General features: G+C 40.8%; 3 protein-coding genes across 4 annotated transcripts in view; 2 read left to right on the forward strand and 1 right to left on the reverse strand.

The window, feature by feature from the left end:
• Nucleotides 1–3,638: 3,638 nt before the first annotated feature.
• Nucleotides 3,639–16,461, reverse strand: LOC118408458 (stress-70 protein, mitochondrial-like). Its single transcript, XM_035809274.1, has 15 exons — nucleotides 16,238–16,461; nucleotides 15,088–15,143; nucleotides 14,257–14,526; nucleotides 13,702–13,826; nucleotides 12,062–12,135; nucleotides 11,525–11,631; nucleotides 10,868–11,030; nucleotides 10,197–10,289; nucleotides 9,269–9,478; nucleotides 8,252–8,479; nucleotides 7,356–7,578; nucleotides 6,607–6,701; nucleotides 6,092–6,184; nucleotides 5,375–5,515; nucleotides 3,639–4,829 (listed from the first exon to the last, which is right to left on the reverse strand). Exons 1-15 carry the CDS (start codon nucleotides 16,337–16,339, stop codon nucleotides 4,731–4,733), a joined length of 2,079 nt encoding a protein of 692 aa, XP_035665167.1. The 5' UTR covers nucleotides 16,340–16,461; the 3' UTR covers nucleotides 3,639–4,730.
• Nucleotides 16,462–16,664: 203 nt separating this feature from the next.
• LOC118408459 (synaptosomal-associated protein 47-like) lies at nucleotides 16,665–20,198 on the forward strand. 2 transcript variants are annotated; one of them, XM_035809275.1, is made up of 3 exons: nucleotides 16,665–16,815; nucleotides 17,170–18,159; nucleotides 19,022–20,198. In XM_035809275.1, the coding sequence occupies exons 2-3, from the start codon at nucleotides 17,187–17,189 to the stop codon at nucleotides 19,318–19,320; spliced, it is 1,272 nt and encodes a 423-aa protein (XP_035665168.1). In that variant the 5' UTR covers nucleotides 16,665–16,815; nucleotides 17,170–17,186; the 3' UTR covers nucleotides 19,321–20,198. The 2 variants fall into 2 exon arrangements, with proteins under 2 accessions (XP_035665168.1, XP_035665169.1); XM_035809276.1 differs by having other exon boundaries at nucleotides 16,688–16,828.
• Nucleotides 20,199–20,518: 320 nt separating this feature from the next.
• LOC118408456 overlaps nucleotides 20,519–24,370 on the forward strand; it is an 8,351-nt gene continuing 4,499 nt past the window's right edge. Inside the window, exons 1-4 of the mRNA XM_035809272.1 lie at nucleotides 20,519–20,715; nucleotides 22,052–22,298; nucleotides 22,795–22,866; nucleotides 23,194–23,631. Of these exons, the coding sequence (XP_035665165.1) occupies nucleotides 22,052–22,298; nucleotides 22,795–22,866; nucleotides 23,194–23,631 (757 nt within the window). The 5' untranslated portion in view covers nucleotides 20,519–20,715. The remainder of the gene's footprint in view (nucleotides 20,716–22,051; nucleotides 22,299–22,794; nucleotides 22,867–23,193; nucleotides 23,632–24,370) is intronic.

The raw sequence follows: 24,370 nt of genomic DNA on the forward strand, positions 1-24,370 counted from the left end.
AGTGTTAGTGATCAGTACCAAGGACAGGGATGTTGGTTATCCATTAGTGTTAGTGATCAGTACTAAGAACAGGGATGTTGGTTATCCCTTAGTGATAGTGATCAGTACCAAGGACAAGAATGTTGGTTATCCCTTAGTGATAGTGATCAGTACCAAGGTCAAGAATGTTGGTTATCCCTTAGTGATAGTGATCAGTACCAAGGACAAGAATGTTGGTTATCCCTTAGTGATAGTGATCAGTAACAAGGACAGGTATGTTGGTTATCCCTTAGTGATAGTGATCAGTACCAAGGACAGGTATGTTGGTTATCTCTTAGTGTTAGTGATCAGTGCCAAGGACAGGGATGTTGGTTACTTATCCCACAATCTTATTGATCGGTACTAAGGACATTTAGCCTTGTATTCAGCTACGTTTTGAATACCAGGGACGTGCTCTCGTATGAGACGTAAAGCAAGAGGTCCCATGTTTGAGATGAGTCACACCTTGAAGTCCTACCACACCTCTTAATTCAGAAGAGTGGTGGTCCATTCCAGTGTACGTGGAACCAAGAGCCTGGCCATGGCCTCCGGAAGACGTGTTTAATGTCACAAGTGGCTCAACAAATATTCTAAAATGAACAAATGAAGACAAGTTGTATTAAATGATACACGTCATCAGTCCCACCTTAAGAAGTGTGCCCGTGTCCAGCTACTGAAGTCACAATGTGCCCACTTGTTCCGTACTTCACTCCGTACTTTAGACGCAGCATCCCTGACATCTTGGCTGAAGTCTTTTACTTGGCAGAGTAGACCCAACAATGCCGACATGTCACAGGAGTCATCAAACCCAGTCATGTGTGCCATGAAGGGCTGTAGAAACAGCTTGGCAAAGTCTACATGATTGGATACCCTATAGTCATACTTGTTTTCCTCCGACTTGTGTCTGTTGTTGTTGTTGATGTTGCGATAATTAAGCCTGTACCCTTTGTAGTTCTTGATATGATTGTGGAATGTCTGAGTTTGTATACTATTAGAAGACTTCATGTTATTGTAGGATGTTTTTAAAGTGACATTGACATATTTTCTTAACGGAGGAGTTAGAATTCTGTGAAGACAACATCCCACCACAAGATGTTCCTTTTCGACCCCTCTTAGGTCAAAGGCTGCAGCATTTCCTCCTAGAAGAGAAAGAGACTGAAATTGCTCATACGCCCAAAGGCTGTGCCACTGACTAGTTGTAAACTTTTAGCTTATCATGCAAACTTATCTGTTTGATTTTTTAAAAATGTACAACTATTTTATACTACTTAATATATGTACATTTCTGTATTACATATGTATATGTTTGTGGTCATGATATCTGCCTGCTGCCTAGAGTCCACAATGTGTTGTACTTATCGCAACCTGAATAAAGTACGACAGCTTTCCATTCGGACCAGACCTTGTGCAATGAATCATACCCTCACTCTGTCGCTGTGAACATATACACATAAGGTGGGGGTAATCATGTGGACGTGACCAGATTACCAAGTACAGTCGGTGCATTTATGTTTATTTAGGCGAAACGTACCTGTTCCCCGTGCCATGGAGACACAAAGAAAGACCACACAAAGAAATGTTATGGATAGATCTTTGTTACATCACTTATATGGAGTTACTGGTTTTCAAAACGAAAGACAGTATTACGATTATTGGTCCCCTACTGTGGCTGTCTACGGTTCTGCAGCGGGAACTTCCTGGTTTTGACGTGTTATGTTTTGGACATGCAAAGATTATGACATGCTATGGTCACAATTTAGCTTTTGAGATCGTGAAGAAGTGGAATACACTTCTTACCTTTGCCTTGAGTGAAATTGTCTTAATATGTTGTCAAAACCTTACTAAAAAGGTTAAGTTTTAGTAGCATTTGTAGACGTACGACGTACGGCCGTGTTATATACAGAGGTTCTCCCGACAACACTAACCTGACGCACATTTGGTAAAGGACACCTTCTCAAATTCTGTCCACAAATCTTGGGTTTGCACACCCACCTACAAATGACACCGTAAATGTATTATTCTTGGTAAAAGTAAGAAGTGATAGAACACATCTTTGGCATCTGGAGATGAATAGGATTCAGTCTTACCTGGATTTCTGTTGATAACGGCCACTGTCCTCGGCTGGACTGGTACAGTAAGATCGGGGAGTTGAATAGAGACCCTGGGAGATTTTGGACGATCGTGTGGACGCGAAGCCGCCATACTGCTTTGATAGATGTTACCACCTTATCGTGCGTTTTAAGAGGTAATTAAACAAGAGTACAGTACTTTCACGGCACGTACTGCATCACATGCATGTCGATGCCAGATCAGGTGGTCGAGCGACAAAATTAATGAAGAAACTGCAAGGGCAAAATGAGAAAGCTTACAAAAGGGCCACAAAACCCCGAAAAATTCCGGGTGTTGGCCGGAAACTACCTGACCATGACCATTCACCCAACCCCCCAGGATTCATACCTTGCGGCAAAACGGGCGTGACGCTAGTTTACGATTCACCGGAAAAACAACAACTGATGTTGCATTTTAATTCTACATCTCAGTGCCTTCTCTAATTTTAGTTTGTTTTTTAAACCAGTAACTGATGTTGCATTTTAATTCTACATCTCAGTGCCTTCTCTAATTTTAGTTTGTTTTTTAAACCAGTAACTGATGTTGCATTTTAATTCTACATCTCAGTGCCTTCTCTGATTTAAGTTTTTTTTTTTTTAAACCAGTAACTCCATATATTTTTCAATTTGTCATAATTGTGATACATGTAATTTAAACAACTAACTTATCATTTCACACAAGTTATGATCAGTTTGTAAATTGCATATAATTGTTGACGAAATGCTCACGGAAAGTGAAATAGCTTTCTGTTTATTTGACATCCTTTTACTTGCATACTACCGTGTCTTGCGCTGTTTTTGCCGCAGAATGTTAACCGAGGGCACAACAGAAACTGTTCACGACCACAGGCATTCAACTAGTGTATCTCAGCTTCAAACACAGCTGGGATGGCCCACCCTGCATGATAACATTGTTTTACAAAGCAATCAACAACCCAGTAGTAATTCCTGTAAACAAATACCTCACTGTACGAACACGGATCCAACAGGAGGACATCCACACCGGTATGTTACACTCGCATGTAAACAGAGACAGCTACTTTCTGAAGTATCGCAAGCTACTTAGGCTAATTATAAGACAGAGCCAGCTACTTCCCCAAGACAATAATAGAATGGAACAGTCTCCAAACACAAATAGTTACCGCACCAGTTGACACTCAATACCTTCAAGGCGAGGCTGGACCAGTACATGGGCCTACCCAACCCACTGATGTAGTTCGAGGTACAAAATGTATATAGTGTGGCTGACACTTTACACTGGCATTGCCATTTTCACTTTTTTTCAAACGGTTTTTGTTTGTGTGTATGTGACTTTATTTTTTTTTCTAAATAGAAAACGTACAAGAGCTAACTAAACTTTGTTAAAAGTGGAAAAATTGAAACCCCTTTTCAAATGTATGTCTACATTTCATCAGCCTCTTCGAACATGACCACATCTGATAGAAATTGTAAACTTTTTAGGCACCCTAAATACAACCTTTGTTAATAATGACAAAATACATTAAGGGTTTCAAAGGTTTCACATTTACTACCAAAAGGACTCCATCAAAATCAACAAAACATGTACATGTATATTCTACATAACTGTACAGACGACATCAACTGTAGACAGGGGAAATAGAGGCCACAGATGTACTTGGAATGGTAAATTTCCGACCTACATGTAATAGAAAAACTATAGGCAAATGCTACATTTTCTAGTATTAGGATTATTATTAGCAGAAAACCTGCATCAAATTTTATTTTTCCTAACTTCTTCATCTTCAACTCCTGATCCTATTTGCCCCATCTTATAGGCAATCTCTTCCAAGTGGCCGATTTTATATTTTTTCTGGAGTAATAATTTTGTTTTAAGTTCAGAAGTTGGGCCAACTGCCTTTTTTTAAAGCTAAATGTATGGTACTGCACCAAATAGGTGCTCTTCCACAGGCAACTTAAAGGTGAAAAATGCCACATCTACAGTGTGTATGCATACCAGAATCACATTTGTTTTACCACAGTACATTTTGTCACAGTACATTTTGTACATTTCCAGATGTAATTATTCTCCATATCTCTAACTGTGGTAGACGTGTTACACAGTCAAGGAATTGACTTCTGAAAACCACATACCAGTACATCAGATTTACTTTGAACTACAATGTTGAGAATACATGAGTTATGTCATGAGCTACACACTTAAAGCCAAATCTGTACAAATTTTGACAAGAAATCCCTCCTTATTTCCCTCAACTAAAAGACATCTTACATAACCTACATTTGTCTATGGATCATTTTTTTTCAGATTTCACACATAAAAATAGTTAGATGGAAGCTACTCAAAGGGACAAAACAGGTGATTTCTCTAAGTTCTCTGCCTTGTAATTGAACAACCTGTATATCACCATTTTCAAGTTAGTCACACATATACAGCTCACAATTACCACTACTAGGTTGTAAAGAACACCCCCCCCCCATTATAGCCATATACAGTATGGTAGTAACCTTGTATTTGTTTTAAAGAGCAATACATTTTGTATAGTTCTGCCAGCATACGTCTCTCCACATAAACTATAGACATGATCACTTTCAATAAATGTATAACCTTAACAACCTAGAATCTGCCTAGTTCTTATCCTCTTTCTTATCCTTATCGCTGTCTGCTGTTTCTTGCTGCTGTTGCTGCTGGTCCTGTTGCTGTCCACCTTCCTTCTCAGCTGCCATCTGAAATACATGTTACGGGTTAATTTAGTGGCTTACAATCAATGCCTTCATACAAAGCATTTCATGTTTTGGTGACCATATCATGTCACCAGGGCAATAGTGACTGTTCAGGTGTTATTACATCTGTAGAATTTCTGATCCTTACAACCTCCATAACCTTCATACTTCTACAGTAATTTCTTGTTGCACCATTCTCAAAACTTGTCAGCACTAACAGAATGCCTTCAATGATTGGTAAGTACAGTACCTGTATTTGTATTCCGTTTTGTTTCAAATATAAATGTCTTTCAGTGTAACACAGCAGCTATGCAGCACATAATCTAACCATTGCACATCAACATGTAATATGCATTATCTAAAGCTGTACTTGGCCACTCTACAATAGAAAAAACAATTTACATACAGGCAAAGTTGACAGAAGTTTCAAAGTTAACAGTAAGGTACATTTAAACAAAACTGGAAAACGGCATGAAAGTTGATAGTTTAGCTTACAAGATACTATGGCATTATAAACTTTTATAATAATGTAAGGACTACAGCCTCACCTTTTTGTACGCCATCTCGAAGAGTTTGAGGGAAGCCTGCTGCATCTGTGAGGAGGCCTGTCTGATGTCATCTGCCGCCACCTCGTCTTTCCTGGCCAGCAGGTCACGAACCCTGGAGATCTCCTCCTTCAACTTGTCACACTACAGGGGACAGGAAAAAGTCAATTCCTTCAACTTAGATTAACCATCTTATTGCTGAACACACATATCCTTGTTTTAGAGACTGTGTGATAAATTTCTATCAATGGTAGAGCCAGTTACAATACTAGTTAGCATTTCTTATCCCCTCATACCTTTGTCAGTTGCAGAAAAGTCGTAAAAAAAAGTGGTCTAACTCTGTGATTCTTGACAAGACAAAAGACAGAAAATGTCATAACCAGTTAAATACGAGTCTTAGTGCTGTCATTGTCGATGCTTTAGATGAAATATAAAATTCTCTGACTGTAATGTTGATGGGACACAATACATGTAGGTAAAGCAATATCCACTTCTGAGGCAAAATACAACAATTTTCGTAGTAGTCAGTTGTGTAATACAGCTTTGTTATGGTTCATCTTTTCAACCAAGTATACTGGATCACAACTACTCTTCTTGGTATGTATTGTGGGTTCTTTTTAACACCCAGAGATTTGACATCTGAGGCTACTCCAAACATGGGAACATTACAGTTTACAGTGTGCAGTTTGTCATAAATTTAAAAGATAACAGTGCGCCAACCTCGTCCTGTGGCAGCTGCTCCTTAAACTCCTCCATCTTGGCTTCTGTGTCGTGGATGATGTTCTCAGCCTGGTTCACTGCCTCCACTTCTTCCTATGGTTGGTGGGAGGAGGGGGGCAGGAGATAGTTCAGACATACGGTTTACATGTGCACAGACAAAAAATTCATTAACTTCCTTGCCTACCAATCTGTGTAACAAGATGATCTCTGCTAATGATATTTCATAATCCAAATATTTTCATCAATCAATGGATATTAGCTAAAGTAGCTCTCTATCATCCAGCGATGAAATGATTTCAGTTGTACAGCAGATTAAGGAGTAACAGTGTGAAGGTGTCATGCTCAGATAAATCCTTTAGTCCACACGGTGTTTGTGTCGGGTGACGAAAAATAGCCATCATTGCATGACACCCTTCACTTGGGAATTACTCCAAAGCATACATTACCACTAACATGTACATGTATCTGACACTTTTATTAAAACCATGAGAAGGTTTTGCGAATAAAAGACTGACCTTCTTCTTCTTGTCCTCCTCCGCAAACTTCTCGGCTTGTTTGACCATGTTCTCAATGTCATCCTTGCTCAAACCTCCACTGGACTGGATAACAACTGATACAGGATACAAACAACTTCATCAGACTACTTCATTATTAATAAGTTCCTTAGTTATGATGCAATAACTCTACTTGTAAATAACACATAAAATGCATCAGAGGGACCTGGTACATTTGTAGAAGTACTAGAACAACCTAGAATTTGAGCAGGGCTGTCGACGTTCGACCCTCAGACAAAATTTTGCTGCTATTCATGGACAAGATTTTCAGCCATTCCATTCCCCAATCCTTCATTAATATTTTAATTTGGTCTTCAACAATGCCACAAATTAAATTAACAACTGTAAGTGCAGAAATGTTCGCGGTGGATTAATGTTCGCGGTTTTTGCAGTGACCGCCTCACCGCGAACTTAAAACCACCGCGAATATTTTTCTATTATGGTATTAGACTGCAGTCTATGGTGTTACCGCGAAATTAAATCCACCGCGAAAAGTCCTTTTTCCCGCTACCGCGAAATTAAATCCCTGCGAACTTAAATGCATTTACAGCATCACAAATTAAGATAATATTTGCCCCCTTAAGATGTGGAAAATCGAATTCTTAGGCTACAGAAGGCATGCCCTTGGACCACCAGATTCCTTTAATCCTAGGGATGGCGCTGTCATCTCATCAAGGTGAAAGGACGGAGAAAAGATGTAAAGAACTCACTCTGTTGTTCCTTGCCAGTTCCCTTGTCTCGGGCGGACACGTTCACGATGCCGTTGGCGTCAATGTCAAAGGTCACCTCGATCTGCGGGACTCCCCGTGGTGCGGGCGGGATCCCGACCAGCTGGAACTGGCCCAGCAGCTTGTTGTTGGCGGCCATCTCACGCTCGCCCTGGTAAACCTTAATCTCCACCTGCGTCTGGCCATCAGCAGCTGTGGAGAACACCTGCAGGGAACAGGTGCAATTTGTTAGGTCACAGCAAGCCATTCATTGTTGAATGATGCTTTCAAAAAAGACTTGTTGTCTCCACAGAGGTGGTTGTGAGATATGTCACAGTGTAAAACCAGGATGGTGTACAGAACAGGTAACCATCCAACGATGCACGTCACTGTGTTTATCTTGCATTGCATCGACCAACACTACCACAGGAGGTAAGCTGGAGATACCGCAAATGCATCAGCAGCAAAATTCCAGTTCTGATCAGCTACCACATACATCAAATGTTTATACATTCACTAACTTAACTTACAAACAGGACAAAAATAATGAAAATACCCTCAACCCTTCTTGTGCTACTTTCAAAGTCTCCCACACAAAAGTTAACAAAAAACCTGATGGGGGGTGGGGTTTGGGGGGCAAACTAAGGCCACTTCTTTTTGAACAAAACAGCTGTATGAAGCAGAACATAAAGCTCAAAAAAAGTAAGTTCATCTGCAATAATCTGCCAGGGCATTAAAAATCCAAATAACTCATTTCATAGGTCAAGACCATAACCATATATAAAATTTCATAGCAATGCATCCATACCACAAACACTGTTACACACAAATGCTATGAAAAACATAACCTCATAGGAAAAGGTACTAGTAGTAGTAAGGCTATAGGATTTGTCATATACCTGTCCCTTCTTGGTTGGGATGGTAGTGTTCCTGTTGATGAGTTTAGTGAAGACTCCGCCCAGCGTCTCGATCCCGAGAGACAGCGGCGTGACGTCCAGCAGCAGCACGTCCGTCACATCTCCCGCCAACACACCGCCCTGGATGGCCGCTCCGATGGCCACCGCTTCGTCAGGATTCACCGCCTTGCTGGGGGCGCGACCAAACACCTCCTGTACTGTGGACTGGACCTGGGGAGGGGGGAAGGTGTTATTCCTGAATACGTAAGGTTGGCAGATGTAAACAAATTTGTCTTGGTCTTTGCGGTTTATTGAATCCTCAGTTCACGGGATTACTGGGGGTGCGACCAAACACCTCCTGTAGTGTACTGTGGACTGGACCTGGGGAGGGAGTTACTACTTACTACTAAGGTAGGCAGATTAATATCCAGGCAGATTTACCAGTGGCATAGGGTAGTATCAAAGCTGGCTAAGGAGTACAGCTGGCCAAAGGGAGTCATCAGCCACTCTGGTAGCCAAACACACTCCTAGGCCGGCTTCACTACTCTGTTAGCTTTTGACACTATCTAATGCTACAGTAGGATCTGCTTAGAGATTAGGCAGATTGTCAGCAAATTTCTCTTGGTCATAGGGTTAGCCAACAGGTAATCTGTAAAAGTATGCAGTCTTTTATTGAATCCTCAGTTGAGTATTCAAAGACTGTTTAAAACTATGTGAACGTTGCTGTACATGTCTGAACTAGAATATTTGGGTCCACATGCCCAAGAAGCTTGAGATGGTGAGCTTGTGAGTGAGTGTGTATATGCTTGATGAGAAAAGTGAGTGTGACTGTTATATGAGTGTGAGTGGTTGAGTCAAAAAGATCAAACCCCAAGGGACAAAAATATAAGAAATGTCATGCTCAGATAATCCTTTAGTCCACACGATGTTGGCAAGTACATCAGTTGACGAAAAATAGCCATCATTGCATGACACACCTTAGCCTCAACACGGGTCAAAGTTCAAGGTTCAGTGACCGACCTTTGGCATGCGGGTCATGCCTCCGACCAGGAGGACCTCCCCGATGTCAGATTTGTTGACCTCTGCGTCCTGAATGGCCTTGACACACGGCTGCACGGTGCGCTTGATGATGTCACCCACGAGGTTCTCAAACTGGGCACGCGTCAACTTCATGTTCATGTGCTTTGGACCAGACTGGTCCATTGTCAAGTAGGGGAGGTTGATGTCTGTCTGTAGATTAAACAAAATTCATGACCATACAGGATAGACATTTAAGACCTGAAAAGCCTGACAGGGATGCTTGGATTGTCTAAGCTTGTTTCAGTAGGGAATAAACTCATAACAGAAAATATGGATGAATTTACTAAGTTGAACTTACAATGTATAGTCTGTACCTCCTGAATAAAAATTCTACTGGACTACTGTAAAGCTTTTGCAGCCTGTTATAAATTGCAACTCAAAAAACACTACGAGAGTTTCAAGATTTAAAGCAGTTTGGTTCTGCTATCATCCATGGTGTGTTCAGCACAGTTAATGTCACAGTGTAAAACCAGGATGGTGCACACAACAGGTAACCATCCAACGATGCACGTCACTGTGTTTCTCTAGCATTGTATCGACCAACACTACCACAGGAGGTAAGCTGGAGATACCGCAAATGCATCAGTGGACTTTTTACCTTTAAGTGGTTGGGAGAGTGCTATTTGTGCTACTGAATGGTACACAATGCTCCTCTAATACGCACTATTCCTTAGCACTTTTCTGGGAAAGAATATGCAAATTTCACACAGTGTTGGCCGGAGGGGAAACATTAACTGTGGAATGACTCCCTGGCCAATTTCCTGACTTTGGGACTACGATCCCCGTACCTCCATAGGAAGGCCTGGTGGAGACTAGATTAGCAGTATCATCATGTCTTCCCCAATAAGCTGAAAAAAAAGTGTTTTACCTGTAGGGAAGATGAGAGCTCGATCTTGGCCTTCTCCGCTGCTTCCCTCAACCTCTGCAGAGCCATGTTGTCCTTCGTCAGGTCAATGCCTTGCTGCATGGGAGAAGAAGAAATGTCACCATTTGGAAGAGTACAGACTCAGGTTAGCAAGGAATTAGGGATGGAAGGCATCCATCCTCAGATGGTAAGTACCCTCTGGCGAAATATACAAAACTGCACAATCAAGCCAAATGCAATGATCACAATTGGTTTGGTTTATCTAGATACTCTTTAGCTCATATTTAACTAACAATATTTAGCCACGGCTGTCCAGTGTACACTATATCAGCCCTCTAAAACAACACACTTTGTTTGTTGAACAAATCACATTGTACCAGTGTAATAGTGCAAACAGATGCAACAGTCTTGAGGGGTAGAGCTTTTGCCTCGCATTTGGAAGGTCTGGGGTTCAAACTCTGGTCGGGTAAAACCATCGACTAGACAAATTGCATGTACTGCTTTCTCTGCTTAGCACTAAGCACTTATGAGGAAAGATACGGCATTTGTACACACAGTAAACTAGTGAACTATTACCCTACTGTAGTGGTTTTGCACAAGGGCTATATAGAAACTGAGGTGTACCCTGTCCCTACACACTGCAAGGTGTGGAAGAAGAAAGATACCGTTCTTACCTCTCTCTTAAACTCCTTGACCAGGTAGTTCAACAGAGTGTTGTCGAAGTCCTCCCCTCCCAGCAGGGTGTCTCCGTTAGTGGACTTGACCTCAAACACGCCCTTCTGTACCTCCAGTACGGAGACATCAAAGGTTCCGCCTCCCAAGTCATACACCGCAATGCTGGGCACAGGATGGGGGGAGTGGCATGCATTTTTATTACTGTAAATCCATCTTATTTCTTGCAGGGTCTTAACTTTGCAGTAGAAGTGGAAAGTATGCATGTATTTGTATTACTGTAAGTTCATTTGTATTTTTGCAGCGTCTTAATTTTGCTATAGGAGGGGAAAAGCTGTTTTTGTGATGTTATGTTCATGGGTCTGTCGTGCAGTATCAATGTTTCATGGCTTCGAATAAAAAAGAAATGTCATGCTCAGATAAATCCTTTAGTCCACACGATGTTGGCAAGTACATCAGTTGACGAAAAATAGCCATCATTGCATGACACACAAACTTTAACAGTATTTCTAACATATATTTCTATAAATTAAAACATGGTGCATTCTGTATCACAAAAGTTTCCAGCAGAATACACCATGTTGAAACAAGTATGACACAAACACAAATACTGCCATGATACTTTGATATGCTGCTAATGAACAAAAGAAGAGGCTCACATCTTGTCCTCTGTCTTGTCCATGCCATACGCCAGAGCAGCTGCGGTTGGCTCGTTGATGACTCTCAGGACGTTCAACCCTGCGATCTGTCCTGCGTCCTTGGTTGCCTGAAGAAGTCAATAAAACACTTCAACATTGATAAATAGGATATAGAAGATGAACTTTGTCATTCTCTGCACACTGAAATACAAAGGTTCGCTTGTTCTGTGTTCATGCTACAGAGTAGTTTGCTTGTACAATACATTTATTGAAAGTAGGGAACTTAAAGAGTTCTTTTGCACAACCAATTTCGCTTATGCTTCGGTGTGTCTCCCGTCCAATTAGCTCTGAGGAAGGTGTCTGAGAGACACCGAAATGTACGCAAAGCGAGTACAAATTGGTGGTGTAAAAGAATTTTCCTACATCCAATATTCTACATACCAACCTGATGAAATCAAATTTATAGAAAATGTCGAGGGTGCCCACAGAGAGAAAATAGTATATAGTATTAATACATCTAAGAGAATACAGGGCTATTTGTTTATGAGATTACCATACCTGTCTCTGTGAGTCGTTAAAGTAGGCTGGCACGGTAATGACAGCATTCTTCACTGAGGTACCCAGGTAGCTCTCTGAAAAACAGAACAAGGCCGTAAGTAACACACATAATTACACGTGACAACATCTATCAACCGTCAAGTGACAAGGAAACTCCAAGACAACATCTACCAGGTTGATAAAAAACCAGTGTGTCTCAAACCGTAGTAGTGTGGATGTTTGTTTAAAATCTACATAAATATATGTGTCACAGTAGAGATCACGATCCAGTAGAATCGCCGATCCTCCTAGGAGAGATCGCGATCGGAGTTTCTCCTAGGAGAAATCCCGATCGCAATCTATACTAGATTGCGATCTAGTACAGATTGCGATCGGGATCTCTCCTAGGAGAAACTCCAATCCAAACTCAAATGATGCTAAGATATAGGAAACAGACTGCGATCGGGATCTGTCCTAGGACAATCGGCGATTCTACTAGTACAGATTGCAATCAGTATCTCTCCTAGGAGAAACTCCGATAAAAACTCAAATGATGCTAAGATGTAGGAAACAGGAATAATTTTTGTAAAACAATGATTTCATTTAGTTATAAAGTTGTGAACAGATGCCATACGAATGACATGTTGTGAAATGTACTCAATAGGTGTGAAATTGTGAGTAATATCTTGAAACTCTGCTTGATATTTTGACACCTGTTTGACGACTTTACAGTTGTTATTGTTCCTCCAAAGCCGTGAAATTTGCATACCGACACATTGTTTGATCACCTGTTGGTGTCGTTCACATATTATAAGATTTTTGCCACTACTTAATCAGAAATTACATTATCAGAAATTACTTTATCAGAAAACCTGAAATTTACCATCAACGTGATGCTATATAGTGTACCTTGAGTTAGGTTGCAGAAGTGCCCTAGTGTGGTAGTCTTCGGTGAAGTTAACATTGTAGAAGTGACACAAGTAGGCTTCAGTGTAGTTGGTAATGAGTTAGTAGGTTTCCATTAATACTAAATGAAATCATTGTTTACAAAAAAAAATATTGCTGTTTTCTACATCTTAGCATCATTTGAGTTTTGATCGGAGTTTCTCCTAGGAGAGATCCTGATCGCAATCTATACTAGTAGAATCGCCGATTGTCCTAGGACAGATCCTGATCGCAGTCTGTTTCCTACATCTTAGCATCATTTGAGTTTGGATTGGAGTTTCTCCTAGGAGATATCCCGATCGCAATCTATACTAGTAGAATCGGCGATTGTACTAGTACAGATTGCGATTGGGATTTCTCCTAGGAGAAACTCTGATCACGATCTCTCCTAGGAGGATCGGCGATTCTACTGGATCGTGATCTCTACTGTGACATATGTATTCATCTTGAGGCATTATTAGGAGATATTGATGTTGATAGTCAAACTCCTACCCTTAAATATTTCTTTCCCAGTTTAAGGATATTGCAGTGAACTCGTGATCTTTACACCTGAATACATTTTCTATCTTTCATCTACCAACTACTACTGCTTCAACTGTGAAGTTCCCACCAACTCTTGATTCTCACTAGCAGTGCACTTTATAACATGTTTTTACACTAGACAATGCCTACAAAAGAGGCTGAATAACACATAACATAAACAAAATCCTACTCACCAGCAGTTTCTTTCATCTTCATGAGCGTGAATGCTCCAATCTGACTGGGTGAGTACATCTTGCCGTGTGCCTGGACCCAGGCATCCCCGTTGGATGCCTTCACTATGTCAAATGACACGGTCTTCCTACAAAGCAAGCATTATGGTTTCCGTCAGACAACATTTACTTTATCTATCTGGGTTCAAACTCTTTTTCCTGTTACTCGAGGTATGGCTAGCTGTAAGAAATCTTACCAGCAATTTGGTAAATCCTGCAAATACATAAGTCTTTGTTCTTTAATTATCTATAGTACTATATATTCCAAGCATGATTATGGCATATATTTTGAGCATATATTGAAAATAAATTCATCAGGACTGTGAGTTATGTCCTTTAATATACTTTCAAGATTTCTGAATCAATTTGTATTCTTCTTGTGTTATAGCCTGCATATTCATAATGTTATATCTTTTGTTGCAACTTCAAAGAGGTATACGAAGGCCTGAAGGAGACATACAACAAGAATGAAGAAAAAAGGTTTTCTTCCAAGAAACGGTCCTACAAGTAAAAACTCACATGTCCTTCTGTGTCTCCTTGTCCTCAAACTTCCGTCCAATCAGACGCTTGGTAGCGTAAAACGTGGCTTGTGGGTTGGTGACTGCTTGGCGCTTTGCGGGCATGCCGACGAGTCTCTCCCCCTCGGGCGTGAAGGCGACGACAGACGGTGTCGTTCTGGAGCCCTCCGCGTTCTCCAGGACCTTGGCGGCCTTCCCTTCCATCACGGCCACGCAGGAGTTGGTCGTACCTAAGTCGATGCCGATCACTGCCCCTTTCACGCCGTCTGAGCTGTAAGATTAAATGGAGAAATTTTTATACATCATGAAGTGCACAAACTATGACAAGGGACATGCTAACTAAGGAAGACTTAAACATGGAATGGACCTAATTGGTTGTAATTTTCAATCTAAGTTTTGAGATGTTCATTTTGTTCTTGTGCTTTCAGGCTGGAGGTTGAAACAACTGTGCGAAAATTATGGAAGAACATACATTTGCAGTGAGCAATCACTCATTCACTGAAAAAAAAAGAATAACCAAAAACATGATATTTCACAAATACTATACTTCTAGTACAGTAGGCAATATCAAGTCATATACATGTACTTCATCATTGCTGACTCAAAAAAAGTTCTGGTGAATACAGTACATATACAACAGAAGCCGTTTTATTGTATTCCCCATTTCACAGCACATTTTGTGCAATTATCCGAACGGTGCAACAAACCAAAGTTTTTCAGCTGGACCGCATCATTATGAGGATTCCGTGCAATTAACAGAAGCGTTATCCGTTTTGCAATTAACTGTCTTCTACTGTACAAGCAAACAAGTTCCGAACAATCCCACACTTACGCATGTCTCTTGGACTGTGTTGTGATGGAGTCTGACAGCACTCTGTTCCATGGTACCTGAAAGTACAACAGCCAATCAGAACAGTAGACATCAATTAGTTGACCAATCAGATGCTTTATTCATGACCACACCCATGCCCAAACCAGTCTCTGCTCTCCCAAAGGACATTTCTTTTGTGGCCAAAAAATGAGATGCTACAAATGAACATATAAGACAACACCTCCTTTTAAGTGAATGGTCAGCTGTGGATTCTAAGGTACTCATTACATATTGCTGGAATTTATCCCATGGGAATATTATGTAACTTTTGTCTTTTTTTTTGAGAATTGTTCCAAAAAATTGCCCCCAACATAGAGTACGGTAGTCCTGTATGTAATAAATAATTATTCTGTGTATTTTTTGTGGAAGAAATTTCTAGAAATCGTCGTCTGCAACTTGAACACACGTTAAGTAACGATGAGTCATTTGTGTGATTTGCAAATTTTGGACATCCAAAAACTAGCTGGAAGCGGTTTGCCCACCTAGTATTATGCAACTCTCACATTTCCTTACATCAGATTGTTACGCATGTTTCTAGGGGATTCTTCCCACAGCGAAATAAAGACACAAATGACAAATCATCAAAAGAGAACACTGTTCAGTTGTGCGTTATAATTCAAGCGGGGCAGAGGAAACCCGAAATCTGTGTGCCGGGGTCGTCATAGCGTGGGGCGCTTTCAAGGGCAAACTGACACACATGGCAGTGGTGACGCTTTGGGGGTATTTTAGCAATTAAATAGATTTAACACGTTTTATCTTTGCAGGAATAGGATAAAATTATTTCTTCTAAGGGCTTACTTTAGTCATTAAAATCCAAAACCTAAAATTTAAGAATCACTGCACCCATCCGAAAAGTCTGATAATTTTCTGGAAGCATGCATGTGGTCACGCCACAGGGCAAATAATTTTCAAAACTCTTCTTGATCATACAAGGAAAAACGTATAGAGTAGGAAGCAATGGAAGTGGGAATATCCGGTTCATAATACACCGAAGGTATCAACCAAACATCAGTGCACGAGCACGTGTTTTTCTGACAAAAATTAAAGCCGGTCAGATTTTTGACCTGTGTGTGAGACATGCATGATGCACGCACACACATGTGCGACTTACCCTCTTTGTTGCGTGCGAAAATCCTCTATTCTGAAGTAGAAGTGTCCAGTTCTTGGACTGAAGAGTTAGCTGAGATGCTGTGAATCTTGCCGCCGACAACATTTTGGCTTCCTATGCTTCTTTTCTTCCGCCGGAGATCTAGAAAAATCGAGAAACTGTTCGCACTGCGCACAAAATGTCTTCCACGTGAGTGATGTAACGGCGGATTGCGCATGCGTGCTTTAAGCCCGTAAAGTTCAAAGGTTAAAGAAGCAGCATCAAAACGAGAATTAAAAGTCGTGAAATCCAAAATACTTTGACAATTCAACGTAAAACTTCCACTACTTTATCAACCAATTGCATTCAAATTTATTTTTATATTCTAAAGTAATAACATACCTGTGTGTAATATGTACCTGCTCTTCATGAATAAGCTATAAGTATTTTATTAGATTGCATATTCATCGCTTGGATGTTATCAGTATTACGTCATCACTGCTCAGCTGTGTTTGTGAGTTCGTGGGTTAGTCTGCTGTGGACGAATGTGTTACCTATAGAAGTTTCTCCCCCAATCTATTCAAGTTAAAAAGTACCAAAAGGTATCTCTATGAGGTTTGTTTCATGTGCATATACGGATTCGTTCTAGAAAAGCTTTGTAACTTGCCCAAATCGATGTTTTCTGTTTCCTGAACTTCCTATTGTCAGTTTCGAAGATGTTCTTTGTTGTGGTCCTATTTGGGAAACATATTGTGCAGTAACGATATGTGGCATAAGTTTACTTAATCTAAACCTCGTCTAAATTTCAAGAGCATTATGAAATTCGAAGGTAGACAAACGTCCTGGTTTTTTTTTTCTCTCTCTCTCATCCAGTAATAACGTTAGCGTAACCGTTTTCTGCGTTATGGATTTTGGTACAAAATAACACACCTGTTATTATGTCCCTATGGTTCCAGGTAGTTAGGCAAAAGCCATGGCCTCTGCAGTCTTTCGCCCGTACCCTATCTGCGAATGGAAGGCATCATACTACCAAGACTCCTTGCGGAAGTGGGTCTACAACGGAACGTTAACAGTCACCGCCGAGGCAATCATTTTCCATGACACCCCTTCAAACACTGTCACAACCATCCATTTTGAGGACATCACTGAAGTAAAGCGGCGTACGTCGATGCTCATCTTCAGTGCAGTAACTGTGACAACGCCGGACGAGATACACTGGTTCTCGTCCCTCGCGAACCCAATGTCCGTCTACAAGACCCTCGAACACTTCTGGAGAGAGAGGCTCATCCCGACAAAAAGATCGCAAAGCAGGGAACTCTTACAGAGCAGTGAAGTGACGTCCAAACTCGGGCAGGAGATGCTCAGTCTCATGTACGACTCTTACGACACTCTCGGCGCCGCGGCAGACGAGCTTCTCCATCAAGGCGAGCAGCTTGACGATGTTTACAGAACCGTGGGCGATATCAATCAGGACCTTGACGTGGCGGAAACGGTCATCAGTGGGCTGGAATCGTGGATGGGAAGGTGGAAAGCGCCCGGGAAGAAGTCACGGAAGTTTGCCCAGGACACGGAGTTTGATTGGAAAGCTACCTTTGTTGAGTACAGCATTCTGTATGCAAAGAAAGAGAAAGATCAGTATGTGCCGGGGTCCCTAACTGTGTCAAAAGAAACTATTGACATAAAGGACTCAAAGCAGAAGTTACTCCAGTCGTATAGCTTAAGAGAAATTTCGTCCGTTGTTGCATCATCGCCCTGGCGGGCAACCATAAAGAAGAACATGATCGGCCAACCAGATGTGGTGTTTCATATCTCGTCTGCTAAAATGCCCCTCATCCTACAAGCCTTGGACCACGTGATTGGTCCAAAGATTGAGTATGAGGAGCCAGAAGAGCTGGTTATGTGGGATGGGACTCACAAAGCTACAGCACGGACACCCACAGCAACAGGTAAAACAACACATCTAATATGAACTGAGTGTAGGGGGCCACTATGCTGTGATTTGGGCCCCAACACTTTGTTTCAACAATGGTAGAAAGTGTAACAATGGTAGAAAGTTCCAACCTGTAACAATGGTAGAAAGTGTTGGCTAAATATTTGGCCCTCAAAATGCAGGAATTAGTGTTTCTGAAGGTTATAGATATAAAAATTATAACCCTAACATGCCCACATCTGCACCGCATGTCCCAGCAATTTCTAAGATGCCCTCTATGTTGTGAAAAGATCCTAGTGAGGACCCTGTATGGATGTGTCAATTAATTAAGTTCTTTAGCCATTTTACTGTACACTTGCACAAATAAATGCATGGTACTATAAAATCACTATTTTGAAATCAGGACAATTTGGCCGCTTCACCCTGGTAAACTCGGCCTGGTTTAAGATGAAATGGGTATCAAGTTTGAAGCTAGCTTGTTGCTTTAAATCTCTTTGGCTCTTATCGTTAAATATTGGTTCCATAATTGTGGTGTGGAATTAGTATGTATACGAGCGATCGCGATGATGTCACGGTGACGCAGTGGTAGGCAAAAAGCAGGTGTTTGGCAAATGATTGATTTACATATTAACCAGTAATTTGATCTGCTCGTTTAAATATCAATTTTTAATTCAATCTACTGACGTCCTGGTAGGCACCAGCCGTCGAATACCCCGGATATAAACAACAACAGCGATTGCTCGTATTGATGTTTATACCCGCATGGTAAGCATGGTAAAGAAATGTTGTTTTCAGAATAGTTTCCAGAATGATTTTTTCAATGTGTCTCTATGAATGACAAACTGAGATCTGAGATTTTACTTGCTTCTTTTCTTCAGTCTCTGGAAGTCCAGATGACCTTCCCCTCTCCAGCATCCTGGAGAAAGAACACCTGACCATACCTGGGCCAATCACAGAGAGCCAGGACCAGAGGACTGTCCAATCAGAGGAGAGTGTAGTTTCTGAGGCTGAAGCAAAAGAAATCACCAACGTACTGTCCAGTCTGAAACTTCTGGCAATGGAAACACAGACTCAGATAGATCTGCAGAGGGAAAAGATAGAGTCTCTGGGCGATGAAGTTGACAAAACTACTGGTAGGGTGAATAAAGATGTAAAGAGAATGAAGAAATTAATGTGATTATTCCTAGCCTTTATGTTGGTAATGCTGGTATGTTGTTTTTTCAACACTAGTTTGAACACAGTTGTATAGGCTTTTATGTAATGTGAAATCAAATTACCCACCAAAATGGTCACCTAGATTCAAATTATGATAAGCTTGTTCATCAACAACGAGAACAAACCTCTAAAAAAACAAACTTATACACTGCATCCAGTGCTGTACATTGTATATATCTATATATCTATACAGTAAAGGTTTATTCATAAACGCTACATATACTATATTAGTCTATATTGTACATAATATAAGATGCATATTGTGTGTCGTAAAATGTAACACAGACATCAGGAATATCTGCAATAAACACTGATGTGGACTGTTTATGACATCATTGATATTACCTTTGCTACTCATTATGAGTTGTGTTTTTTCCTTCTTCACCTTCCCATATCTTTTCAGTATTACCGATATCTGAGTAGATTTCAATATGTCAAGTACCAAGGTTAAGATAGGTTTGAAATTGATTATAAAACAGTCACTTGTCAGGTCCATAAAATACTGCTGGATATCATTTACTTTTTTTTGCAATTTGGAAAACAGAAACCTCTTTCCTATCTTTTTCAAGGAATATAAGGTAAATCTTAGTCTACCTTGGTCAAACTCAGAGAACTAAATATAAAACTTCTCCCAATGTTACCCAAAAATGTATTTACATATATGTGTATTAGATGAAAATATCTGATGACATAAAGTTACATGTAGTATCAATCAGTTATGTAGTTACATGTTAGTATCAAACATAGACATAATTTTGATAAAATGTGGTCAAAATATTGAAAGGGAAAATTAAGCCCTTACCTGTACAGGACAGGGTATGAATAAACATGATGAACTGACTTGATACTGTTATTCCAAGGATTGGTTATTCTTAACATACATCCTAGCTCAATGAATTCATTTTATTGCAACAAGGGGCTAAATTTAAGACTTATCTCTAAAAGCAGTTCTGCTTTGACTTAGTTTGAGGTAGTTTACTCCCTGTTTGTATCACACCTTTGTGGTGATTTCTGAATAATGGCCCGCCCAACCCTATCACTGCACCTGAGACCTCCGTCCATGAGGCGTCGCCAAAAATGTTGACCTTGTAGACGGCAAATAAACGTTCCCGTCGTCCTCTAGTCTAAAACCTGACCTCGGCAGGTGTGTGGGGATCAAAACACCTATAGGTTTCAGAGGGTTTCGACTGACTTGTCGTGTGCCGTAGGGGCCTACCATTCTTGTTTTGTTGAAGGTGTTTCAAATTTTGCACCAGCATCTGACCTTAAACTTTACCATGTAATTACTGTAACACTCACGCCCGTATTGGTTACTGTTAAGACGGCGTCACAATAGAAAGGAGGTGTGACTGGCAAGGTAAGTGGCGGTTCAACGGTCTCACTTAGGTTGGAAGTGTTGCACCTATCTTATGCATAGACCTGAAAGGAATTGTTATTTTTAACACCACACTAAGGGAGCTAAGTGCTGTAGACTCTGTCCCTTGAATTTGTAAACTTGCACTTTAATATGTGGACCTTAAATGTAAACAATTGCTTTACCGGAAGGCCTTGGGCCACACAGAGATACAACGTAATACCATGCTTATGCTACAAGCTTGCACAGGTCTCCAGCTATCTAAATGTAGACATAGAGGCACAGAGATGAGAAAAGTAGAGAAATGTACTTTGCACCGCATTGCTGCAGCGCCCAGTTGCTCCGTGACCTCAAGCCATCAAACACTGAAACTTGGAACGGAGCCAAAAATGACAACGTTGAGCACAAAGGAATAGAAAATGTACCTGAATATGACGCTGTTTCATGTACCGTTAACTTACGCTGTAAACTGACATTTGAAACCGAAGTTTGTGTAGATTATAGCTATACTCTGGAACTTTTACAATAGAAGCCTATGACCATGCCTCTTTGTTTTGCGGCTCGCTGTTCTGTAATATTGGTCGTTTGGAATACCGCCTGCAGGTGTAACGTTATCGTAGGATCATTGTAGCAGGGTATACTGCACCTAACGTTACATACCGTGAGGATGCATGCGTGCAACCACTGACACAAATATTCACATTGAAGTATTGTTCCCCGGGGATTGCAGTAATGTCTGTTGTTCGTATTGAGATGGTGGGAACATATCATGATTGTATCGTGAGGTAGCGACCCGTAATAAGTCGTACGTACTAGGTAAACAACAGCCCCTCCCACCACGGCACGAAACATTATCTGTACTAGTAATAACTTGTTACCCCTTTGATCACTTGATATCCTCTTTGAAAGATTTATTGCCCCTGCAGTTCCAGAGCAAACTGCTACTTCGGAGGGGACATAGCTTCACCACCTTTCCTTACATGAAACGCTATCTGCTACAAAAAAATATCATAACCTTAGATAGAATATCCTGGATGAAAGATACAAAACCGGAAGCTCTGCTGCTGCACCAAGGTCACATGCCAGGGGCACCAAAATCAACCCTGACCTTCGTATCTCCAAGGACTTTCTAAAAAACTACAAACATACCAAATATCATAACAATCCATTCGCAAGTTCTAAAGTTATATATATCCTGAAAGACAAACAAGCAGATATACACTGTCACAGAGGACAACTACTACACACTGTCAGCCTGACACACAGACACACCACAAAACATACCTAAATTTTTAATGGAGATAACAATACTGATAACGTTAAATGCACGTTTGCACAGATGGATAACTATTTCCACGTCGTCGTGGGCAACGCCAGAGACAAATGGAAAGAAATCGGCCGCAGACTAGGTCTGAGCGAAACAGACATCTCGGCAATAGACGAAGAGGAGCGCGGAGACACGACAGAAGGGTGCAGAAAGGTGCTGAACAAGTGGAGACAGATGAACGGACACAACGCGACTGTTGATGTACTCAAGCAGGCTTTCATCGAACTGGAGCGGAGAGACGTCGTGGATTTGTTAGAACGTGAGTATGTTGGAAAATAAAGAATAAAATGACTTCATTTCTCATTATATCAAAATGAAGTAATGTCTTCGTCGATGGTAAATGGAATTTCTGTATTCCAGTGAAAGGCATCATGAGGCAAATCACTTGATAACAAAGTTCTTTATATACACGTACAAAGAGAGAAAGAGATATGATACCCAGCCGCCTGTCATGTTCCTCGCGGTGATACTAACTTGTTCTACTTCGCATTGCAGCTAGGTGTCGCTCATCTACTCCAGTCATAAACACCGATGTGGGGGGATATGAACTCAGTCACGTTTGGTACCGTATTTGCCACACTAGAACAGCGACACCTAGCTGGAGTAGAAAGCAGAACTACTTTGTATTGTCTAGTAGTATCTAGTACGACCTTAAAATGAGACGAAGATATTGTACTGCAATATTAATGCACATTTCCTTTCCATCTTCAGTTTATAAAACATAACGAGATCTCTTTGTTTTTCATACAAAAAAGAGGCTGATATTCATGAAGCAGATGAAGGTATGCATGAAGCAGCGAGGCGGAAAGCTGAACTTCGACACTCAGGTAATTTTCGCAAGAACCTTGCTATTTCTAAAAATCACATGTAATTTTCGAATATCACTGAGAGAATGTGACGAGTAATAGTTTATTAAACCCGGAAAACTTGTAACGACTAACGTGCCTCCTGGTAGCCATTCGGAGGGCTGAATTGCGGGGCTATTTACAACAGCAAGTCGAATTCTTACAAATTACTGTCATTGTAAGTGACATATTTAAACAATGATTGATTCAATGATTGATATCGATTCCATTACAGAAGAACTTTTTTGCTATGATCGCATCTATGCATCACATTTGTGTGGTAGCCTTCACTCTTTCTCTCTTTTAAAGGGCCCAGCCTGTTCATCATACACGCTGGTGAGGACAAGGAACCATTTGTCCGACCGCTTTACAAAGCTCTACTGGATCAGAACTTACCTGAGGAGGAGATCTTCTTTGATGAGGTGTCAATCAGCCCAGGAGAAAACATTTCAGATAAAATCATGTCCACTCTTGAAAGTGAGAGTTTGAAGCTGGTTACTATTGTAGTGAGTAATCACCTGATAGACAAGTACTGGCCTAGACTAGAGTATGAACTGTCTTTGTTTCATCAAAAGAAATTCCACCCAATTTGGCTGGATCAGAACACTGACAATTTTGAAGCCTTCAGCAGAAAGGTTGGCAGCCGTTTCCCCATGTTGAAGAAGACCCTCGCTCACCGTATCCAGTATGACAACATTGCAGAGAAAGTCACAGATGTTGCTGTCAAAATTGTGCAGTTACTGTCAGGTAAGTGCCATCCAGGTAGGTGAAGTAAATAATTTAGCTGATAACTTCCATTAAAGTTTTTCCTTTATCATTATGTATGTGAATCATAATTCATCCTACCCTTCAGTAGACTGACACATTAAAAACTGTGAAATTTCAGAGTCAGTAAGTGAGTGGGTGAGTGAGATTACTTAGCTTAGTAATGCAGCATTCGTAATCGTCGAGGTAGGCAGACCTCAAATATCCAGGTGTTCAAGACGTTCCAGAGAAGGCTTCAATAATTAAGGGTTAATGACCCGCCCCGAGGTGTATATGGTGTCATAACGCCTGGTCCTTTGCTATAACCACCGAATAAAACCACCGAGTGAGCGAAGCGAACGAGGTGGTTTTATGAGCAGGCGGGTCATTAACGTTATCATCATATAGCCTACCCAAAGTTGCAAACTCCTGTATGACGCATAGATCCCTTGGTACTATACGTGTGAATTCCTTTGTCGAATTTCTGACAATTCACATATGTTCTTTGGTACATACATTTGTAAGGAGATTACAGATTGGAAACCAAAATTGCCACAGAAAATATTGGAAACATTGTTATGTAGTCTTTGGCTCTCTAGAACATCAATGTTAACAGAAGGAGCCATTCCCCCCTTCTTGCAGACTGTACTTATTCCCTCTGCTCTGGCATATGTTTCGCTCATTTCAATTGGCCAATTGCCTTCATATCCTGTGTGTATCGCTCCTTCTGATTGGGTCAGAA

Source organism: Branchiostoma floridae, unplaced genomic scaffold, assembly GCF_000003815.2.
Source record: "Branchiostoma floridae strain S238N-H82 unplaced genomic scaffold, Bfl_VNyyK Sc7u5tJ_1588, whole genome shotgun sequence".
NCBI classification, from domain to species: Eukaryota; Metazoa; Chordata; class Leptocardii; order Amphioxiformes; family Branchiostomatidae; genus Branchiostoma; species Branchiostoma floridae.